The 9,732-nt window shown below is 38.6% G+C and overlaps 1 protein-coding gene across 1 annotated transcript in view; it reads right to left on the bottom strand.

Moving 5' to 3' along the window:
* Positions 1-279: 279 nt before the first annotated feature.
* FRK (fyn related Src family tyrosine kinase) overlaps positions 280-9,732 on the bottom strand; it is a 44,686-nt gene continuing 35,233 nt past the window's right edge. Inside the window, exons 5-8 of the mRNA XM_066545800.1 lie at positions 8,317-8,475; positions 4,398-4,579; positions 2,345-2,510; positions 280-473 (exon numbers count right to left, since the gene is read on the bottom strand). Coding sequence (XP_066401897.1) covers positions 280-473; positions 2,345-2,510; positions 4,398-4,579; positions 8,317-8,475 — 701 coding nt within the window. The remainder of the gene's footprint in view (positions 474-2,344; positions 2,511-4,397; positions 4,580-8,316; positions 8,476-9,732) is intronic.

The following is a 9,732-nucleotide window of genomic DNA, read 5'->3' as shown; positions in this document are numbered from 1 at the left end:
TGTTTGTTCTTTCAACATGTCGTTTTAAAATAAATAGAAGACTAAATTTTAGAAACATCCACCCTCCAGCTTCCTGATGCTTTGTCTTGCAAAACACTTTCCAGCAGCAAAAAATTTGAGTCTTCAAAGATCAGGGAGGGGAGGAAGTGTACCAGGATTCTTCAGCACCCCCAAATAACCCCACACCTGGGCTTAGGCTGACTCCACAGCCTCTGTTAGCCATGTTGGCTAGGACATGTCCTACAGGAGCATCCTGAGTTCATGTCCCATGGCCTGGGCCTAGGCAAAGGAATAGAGCTCGTTGTTGAAGTAGTTCTCCAGCTGGTCACTGAGGGAGTCAAAGGTGGGCCGCTCATCAGGCTCTGCATTCCAGCACTGCTTCATCATCCTGTAGAGCGGCGCTGGGCATGTCTCCGGCTGAGGAAGTCTGTAACCATTGTCCAGGAGCTGGATCACCTGGTGTCCTGGCATACCTGCAAGCCAAAAGGAGTTCATCAGGCTACTCAGGACCTGCTTCTGGGTGCCGTGTGTTCCTCTCTATTCAGCACAGAATCACCACAGAATGGTTTGGGTTGGAAAGGACCCTAAATATCACAGGGTTCAAAGCCCCTGCCCTGAGCAGGGACACCTTCCACTAGACCAGGTTACTCAAAGCCTTTCCAGCCTGGCCTTGAATGATTCCAGGAGAGTCTCATCTCTTAATGTTTACCAGCAATTAAAAACCAACTCCAACATTTCCCCACCACCTCACCCTGACTGTGCCAGCGACAAGGCATCACAAATAAATTTGTGATGTCTGCATGTGAGGCTTTTCTTCCACCATCTGGGTTTGTCAAAAATTTTCAGACACCTATATAGCTTAAATAGTTCCTAAATGCCTCTAGTCTCAGTGACTATGAAATCTCCTAAGAAAACCTGATCTGCTGCTGAATTTTCCTCACATTTAGAAACTTTTTCCTAAAGTCAGCCCTGTTTCCACAGGGGCAGCTGGGCAATGGTATACCCCCTATTCCATCACCACCAGTCATGGAGAAGAAACCATTCATTTCCCTATCTTTGCTATACCTTTATATACTAAGACTATTGTCCTGTTCTCTTCCAATCTTTTTACTCTTTAAATTAAATCTTGAATTGTGTTAATTTCTTTTCCCTAGATCTCTGATGGTGCTTCCTCTGCACATTATCCACTGCCACCACAAATCAACATAAACTAACTGATTACTGAGAACAAACTCCTGAAAGTAATACTAAGTAAGCAAATAGTAAAATGACATTTTCTACTTTTAAGATACAGATGCCTTTGCAAAGGGGTAATACTGAATGAGTTTTCAGACAATATCCAGAGCTACGGTGTTACATATTTTTTATACTAAAATGATTTATTTATGTGTGTGTGTGTCCATACGTACACAACTATAGTTTATATAAGACTTCAGGATATTTTGCTTTGCTTTTTTTTCTTCAGAACAATTTCGCAGGAGGTGAGGGTGGGAATCAAAAAGCAAAATCAATTTTTCCTTTTGCAGAAAATATCCGTTTGGGACCCAGTGAAATGTAGTTTATGGCAAACGCACCACCCCTCAGGCCTGTACAGACAACATAACTTTTTTTTGCTTTAGTTCTTCCCTTGTGTTCTACTCACCAGCACAAAATGAGTCACAGTCAATCATCTCACTGATATCTTGTGTTATTGGAGCCACAGTTCCTTGAGCATTTCTCACCGTACTAGAAATAGTAGCTGCTCTCAGACTACTATATCTACTTTTGAGATTGGTGACATTTTATTTTTTAATTATTTAATTCTTGTGATCCTTTCCTTTATGAAGACTTTTCACTGCAGCAATCATACATGAGGGAGGGGGGTAAAAGCACCCTGATTTATTTTTCAGACACCTTCTTTCTGAAGTGCTTGTTCAGCGCTTCAGACATAATCTATTCTTGCATGAGATATACTAAAAAAAAAAAAAATTCGAAAAGGACAGGTTGGGAAACAAAAAACCCTCCCTTTATTTCTTCCCTTTTTCACATTCCAAGAATTGGCATCTTTGATCTGATGATGGAGGAAAATAGCCAGCTGGCTTAGGTGCCTCTGCAGTGCAGACTGATTCCATCAAGAGGAAGCTTGAATGTGCGCTAACCGCAGCCTTTGAAAAGCTGCCAGGATGCCCAGGGAAGCCAGAAGGTCTACCCTACTAAATGGACCTCATCTGAACAACCTTCTTCCTCTCTTTAAAATTTTAACCCTTTAACATGCCCATAGTACAGGCATTCAACCTTCTTTTTTTGTGTTATTCTGAAATCAAGAAAAAAATTAGCCATCATTTCTTTAGGTAAAAGTACTTACCATGATAAGGCATCTGCCCATAGGTGATTATTTCAAACAGAAGTATTCCAAAGGACCAGACATCTGATTTAATGCTGAATCTGTTGTAGCGGATTGCCTCCGGGGCTGTCCATTTCACTGGGAGTTTTGTTTCAGTCCTAGCTTCATATATTTTTTCATTTTCTACCTATCATGGGTAAAACAAAACAAGCCTGGTTTCAGACCTGCTTCAGCAAACCACTTAGGCATCTGACTAAGCTTAACATGTGCTTAATCTTATCTTTTAACCAAACTCTTGTTTTTCAGGTAAGGACCCATTTTCTGAAGTCTACCATTGGATTCTGCTTTGCAGTTGAAAAGTGCAGAGGCTTCATCAGAGGCTTTTCTAAAGCATTTATCATTTCAAGCAAGCACACAGCATTGGACTGGCTCCTGATTAATTATGACTTGCTGCTGTGAATTCTGGACCCGGCATGCAAGATTTCAAAAGTCTGTCAGGAGTGGCAGTTTAAGCATCCTGCTGACACTAGAGACCAAATGTCTCCACGTCTGGTCTAGAGTAAAGAGAGAAGGCAAGAGCAAGAGCTAATGAACTTCAGAAGATTTCTTCTGTGATTTATTGTGATGTTGAAGGGTCATTGACTTTGATAACAGTGGCTTAAGCAGGTTTTTGGGGAAGAAAGAATAAACTCTCACTCATTCAAGTTAATATATTAGTTTCCCCTGAGCTAATTAATGTAAAGTGTAGGTGAAAGAAACAAAAAAATTGCTGAGTTGCCAGTTTGTAGAATCATGTCCTTAAAGGTTTATCGCAAGGACATCTAAATTTTGTGAACATTTCTTCTCTCTTTAATTCCTACACATAATTTAGTATACATAAGTCACACCTAAAGCCTCAGTCAAGTTTTTCACATGCAAATCCAGACATACATGTACCAGATTTTGCTTTTTTGATTGTTTAAGTACAGAATGTATATTTCCCAGCTGCAATGCTCAATGGTTTTAAAAATATTGGTTGTTATTGATTTATATCTCTATACTTATATAGCTGGCATCTTGACCATAACACTAATCTTTGGAAACAAGAAACAAATGCATTATGAGCATTGTTCATTTAAAAAGATATATTTTTTTAGGTTAAAGAACTTGTAATATGAACTTATGCATATTTAGAATAATCAAAATTAAATTAAAAGAATTTTCAAAGTCCCTTGATGCCTTTGCTAAGCCATTATTCTATAATGTATGTAATAAATCCAGTTCTATTATAAACTTCAATTTCTGCTGTTGGAATGGAAAAACAAAATGAGAAGTAGAAATTTTTTTTCTCTGTTTTTCCTTCTCAGTGCAAGAACATAAATAAATAATAAAATCCAAGAATAGCCTCAGAAATTATGGATTTCATATTGAAATCCATAAAATGTAGCAAAATAAATCTTTCCAACACTGATTAAATAATTTTCAGAGGTAGGAAATCTCATTTCTAAACCACAGCTCTTCCAAAGGGATACTTTGGCTGGTGACCCTTGGCATTCTGCCTTCAAGGACTAGAGAAAAAAACCAAAACAGTGCAGTGACAAAGAATTTGCATCAGACTTAAAGCTCTGAGAGCTCACTTTACAAATGTTGCTGTTAGCTGTGGAGAGGAATAAGGTCCTTTTATGATTACTGCCTGTGATCACAAGCACCATGGAGGCAGTGGGGAAGTTAACAACAAGAGAATATATGTCAATACATTTTTATATGCCTTCCCTTACAGGCCCAGGTGTACAACCTTTCCACCATTCCTCTCCATGTTGCAAACACTGTGGATAAAGCTGGGTATTGCCAGGGTCCTTCCTGGGTGGCTGGGTAGGAAGCAGACACCAAGATTCTTCAAACTGACGCAAAGGCACAGGACAACTTCTGACCTCGCATGGGATAATGCAGGTAGAAGATACAAGTGAACAGGTTATAGGTCCTCTTCTCCCTGGGCTTGCCTTTGTCTTAACCCATCAATTCATTCTTTAGTTGGCCTCTTCCACCTTGTTCTCCAGAGGTAAAAGTGGGGACATTTAAGCCTCTCATAACCTACCTTAAAAACTCTTGCAAGTCCGAAGTCTGCCACTTTGTAAACATTGTGCTCACCAACAAGAACATTCCTGGCTGCGAGATCCCGATGGATATAGTTCTGAGATTCAAGGTATGCCATCCCAGAAGCCACCTGAGCAGCCATGTCTATTTGATGTGTCAGGGAGATTTGAGAGCCTCCATCTTCTGTTTAAAAAGGAGATGACAAGAACAACGTAAGAACATTAACAAGATGCTGATTTCAGACATAAATAACTGAAAACCTGCCTGGTTCAAAAAAGCCAGCACAAATAAACCAAATCATGCAATACAATAAAGCAACAGTCCAGCCAAATGACAGAGATTTCTGAATGACATTACTTATTTCCCAATAACTGAGTAACAGTGCTTGTCCCATCGTCTCTAAAACAGTAGATACTACATGCAGGTGTTAATCAAGGCCAGGAAGGAGCTGCTGATGCAGTCCGAAAAGAAAATCTTTTATCTACTGATAGTAACATAGTATGTACCTTTCTGACATTAGGGGTTCATAAAACTGTTCCAAACTGTGAGTAAGAGCTAATGTCCATACCCAGTAGTTGTAGCTAGAGCTGACTAAAGATGGAAAATCACAAAATTATCCTTGTTCCCTATTCCTCAATGATTCTGACTAGGAAAAATACCATCTGCTGTCAAGTATAACTCATTTTCACTTTCCAGTCCACTTGACTGCTTCACGCTGTCATCTCTGTTGTCACTACTCAGGAGTAGGACTCCTTGAGATGATTTCAAGCTGCCTCCTTCTCCAGTAGAGCTTTTTGAAGCAATGTGCATGTCATTCCTACCACCAAATTCCAGAAATTGAGATTTGGCAATTGAAGATCATTGTTCAAACAATGTAGTAGAAGAACTTTGAGCTGAGCAACCTGCCTCTACAAATTAAGGAAAGTCTCAGGCCATGAAAAACTGCAGCCAAAAATTGTAAAATGGGTAACAAAGAAAAAATAAAAATTCATTGGGGTATAACACATTTGAGTACAAATTTGTGGCATTTTGGGAACAGCTAACCAAACTTGTCAATGCAAAGAATTTAAACCAGGAAGTAATTGATTGTAAACCAAATCAGTATTACATTCAAGGACCATTTCACACAATCCCAAATGCTGCAGCACTGAAGCATGGCTTTCTACCTCTGTAGTCTCTAACACTCAAAACAATTTCAACTTTGTTTCAGAGCCTTGATATCAAAAAGCTGAATCCTTGCTGCTAGGCTTATTAGCAGTTCTTTGTCATCAGCTTGGTGACTTTTACTTACTGCCTCTGTGTTAGAGGAATAAAACTTTTGTAGCTGGCGGTTTTCTCTCACTTATTTTTAATTGATTTACAGTGATAGCATGTCTTAGTATTGTTTTAAATAGCCTTCTCCAGTTCTGGCATTTTATTTGATGGAACTTTTTCATCCCACTTTACCTAATGTAAACCTACCATGTTTCCATTTAAAGCCATTCCCCCTTGTCCTGCCATTACCTGGCCTTGTAAAAAGTCCCTCTCCAGCTCTCTTATAGGTTCCCATTAGGTAGTGGAAGGCTACTCTAAGTTTATATCTAGCTAGCTAGCTATAGATATAGATATGTTTATATAACTTTCACACTCAAAATCAGGCCCTACTGCTGAATTTTTAAATTTATAAATAATCCCATGGATTATTCTTTAACTGATTGAGAAAATGTAGCACCTCCATGTCCTTTTTTACTAATATTTTTTGACAAAACCTTCAACTTCATATGAAAAATTTATTAGAGAAAATATTAAAGACGTCTTGGGGTCTGCACTCTGTTCTAAGCAATCTATCATAACCACTCATATAGAAAAGACAGGAAAATATTCTCATTGACAGATATCTGACAATAAAAAAAGAGAAAAATAAATAAGCGGCACTTTCTCCAGTGAGGACATTGCCTCCACAATAATTCACTGAATTTCAAGACTGCATACCTGCCAGAACAAGCCCTAGGCCCATCAGAATTGATAAAAGCACTCGTATATTTATGACAATTTCATTCACTTCCAATAACAAAGAAAAGTTTTCAGGTGCATTTTTCTCATACTGGTGGCAGCTCAATAACTCTGCATAGCAGTGCTCATCAAGAACTCTCCCAAAGTACATTTACAGTGGGCAGAGGGAATTCCCATGTCCATCATTATTAAGTAGCTGTCAATTTGGGGAAATGTGATAGTAACTGTGAATAAAATATTAGGGACATTTAAAGCTGGAAAAGCATACCATACAGTTCTAGAAGGGGAATAGGAACAAAGAATATCTCTGGACTTTCTTCCACTCTAGTTTGCTTTATTTACCCATAGTGCACACAGAGACAGAAGCCTTCTGGAAATATTTTCCTGTTTCCTACAGAGGCTGAATCTCAAGAAAACCTACCAGGAGCTGTGCACTCCAGCTGATATAGATCACTTCCAGCCACAGAGCTCTATACGAGCTTCAAATCTCTTTCCTTATTAGTCTCACTGACAGCAATGACTTTTCTCTGACCACAATACCTATCAAAACCCTTGGATCTCTGCCTCCACCTCTTAATTCTGTGCACCTCCCTGTGCATCGGTCATCAGACAAGGAGGGATACCACTAGACTGGGTTTCAACTGGGCATTTTTGTGGATATCTTGATGGCAGCCTGGAAACCAGCTGACTTTCCACAGCCTCTGATGAAGAGCTACAGGAGTGGGCACTTAGGCAAGGAGCAAGGTGCTGTGCTTATGCTGGCAGCTGATCCACACAGAGGCTGCAGCACTGATGTTCTCTGGACATGTTTACACTATGCACACTAATAGGCCAATTTTCACCTCTGCCACAGCTGTGACTCATCCTGGCTTTCTCAGAGCTATTTCTCCACTGCAATAAATGTTTCCATGCACAGCAATCATTTCCTGATGTGCCAGGCTCTTTCAATCAGATAAGCTGCAATCTACACACAAAGGCACCAAAGATGAGGATTTGAAGGAAATTTGTGCCTTGCTACGTCTGGCCAGCAAATGCCTACAAAACTGTGGATGATCTGGCCCAAGGTCATGGCAGACCCACTGTGGGCAGTTCCTGGAAGGGCTGTCTCTGTGTCAGAGATTTCTTTAGCTGTAATTGTGCATGGACAGACCCTCATTTAAAAATGGTTCCGCAGAGAAGATGGGGGAAGGCATGTGTCATGGTAAATGCTGTCTGTGGTATTACACAGGGCTTTACTTTATGGGCTGTAAACAGAGAAGAAATTCAGCATGACAACCGTGGCAAACATTTTTGTCTTCAAGAAATCATTACAGCTTTAAAGACATTTAGCATCTCAAAGACATCTGCTAAACTAAAAATGGATAGCAACACTAGAATCAAGAATTTCCCAATAACAGGAGTGAACTTAAAAGTGCAATCATTATGCTAGTCTGTTCCAGGCTGTACAATTTTATTTTTAATTATTATTTGCCTTCAAAAGAGCACTTTGAAGTGCTACTGAGATAAAAGCCCTGATGAGATAGGCAAGGGACAAATTTGTAGTGAAAAGCTATCCCTGACTAGTAATAGTTTTCAAAGCTGTTAAGTACATTTTGTGGAAGTGCTTCTATTTCATGTCAAATATGATGACCTATCCTTCTGGATACTTATATTTTTATTCCTTTGTGTATGTTCCCATCTACTCCTAGAACTGGATGAAAAAATATGAGCCATTATAAGGCAAGAATCAGACTGTGGATGTGATTCTTTCCTACTTTTAAAATATTTTGGTTGTCAAAAATTCATAAGCCTTTCTGCTTTTCTCACCCCCACACATGACAAATAATGCAGCTTTTACATTAAACTAGGGTGTTGTAATTCTGTCTTTTATGTTAGTGTATTTACTCAACTGCAGCACCCTTAAAATGAGTTTAGAGTCATTTGCTTACTTTTAAGGTATTCTAGAAGACTTCCATATCTCATCAGCTCGGTAATAATATAAATTGGATCCTCCAATGTGCAGACAGCATAAAGCTGTATAAGCTTTGGATGTCTCAAGTTCTTCATTATTTGTGCTTCCCTCAGAAAATCTTTTGGATCCATTGAACCTGAAACAACAGCATATAGCAAAACCAAGGTTATTAAAGGGCTTTCTACCAGCAATCTTAAGGGAGTAACTGATATTGTTTTCTGGTTTTGAAAGTACATTAACATCTCAAATCTTCACAGTTCCCACAGAAAACAGACAGTGCAGCTGAAACAAACATTTAATGAGTGAAACATGCCAGTTGTGTAGGGACAGACAACATATGTGTCCCAGCCACCAGAAATATAAAGGCTAAAATCAACCACCCACAGGACTCCCCAAAACAGGAAAAAAAAACAAGGCTAGAATGTTAAGGGATACATTTTAAACAAACAACTGGTTAATGAAAGGATCAGAAACTGAGGTGAGAGTGTCTAGGTAATGAACATAAAATTCTGAGAGAAAACTAGTGCTGCAATAAAAATTTGTTGCACTATATTTTCAGCTTCACCAATTAAAGCCAGAAAGCACTGAAATCAGTTTAGCATATGCAGAGATGGTGTGTGCATTTTATATATACAAAAACAAATAACTATTTATAATGATCATGCAATAGCAACCCTATCAGAAATACCAGTGTATGCACAGATGTAACATTAATTTTACAACCCCTAAATACCAAAGTGTCTTACCAGCAAATGATGCCAACTTTTTAAGTGTTACATAAGATCATAACATCTCTAGTTCTATTCATATATATAGTGAACCAATGCAGAAACTATGTCAAAGAAGCAGTCAGAAGTGGTATAGGAAGCTAAAGTCATGGCAAATGTAGGGTTAAAGGTCATGGATACTGAATAGGGGATTTATTAAGAAAACACAAACAAATAAAGAATCAAAGCTTTCTAGATGAATGATCCAGTAGTGATCAGATATTGTCAGGTGTTTGAGGAAGCTGGTGAATAATATCTCCTTCAAAATGCTTTACATGCAAATGTGAAATTATTTAACTACTCATGTCTCCTTCCTCCCAAATCAAAATACTTTAAGAAAATATTACAGTTAAGATTGGAGAGGAAAATATCTAGTTATCCAACTTATTCTGCTCTATGCCATGTTTAAAAACAAATTCATCTTACTCAGCAAGCAGACTAAGTAATTTGAGAAGCCAAGGCTGCAAGACTAAGAGTCTTTATGGTTTTTCTTTTTAATATTAGGTAATCTATAAGGTTCATTTGGGAGTTTGATTGTGTTCCAAACATGGATGTTTAAATTAGGTGAAACTCTTGGAGGATGTTAAATGGCTCAGCAATAAAATTCCAACCGATAATCTGTTCTA

Source organism: Molothrus aeneus, chromosome 3, assembly GCF_037042795.1.
Source record: "Molothrus aeneus isolate 106 chromosome 3, BPBGC_Maene_1.0, whole genome shotgun sequence".
NCBI classification, from domain to species: Eukaryota; Metazoa; Chordata; class Aves; order Passeriformes; family Icteridae; genus Molothrus; species Molothrus aeneus.
This window is presented reverse-complemented; position numbering and strand designations above follow the sequence as displayed.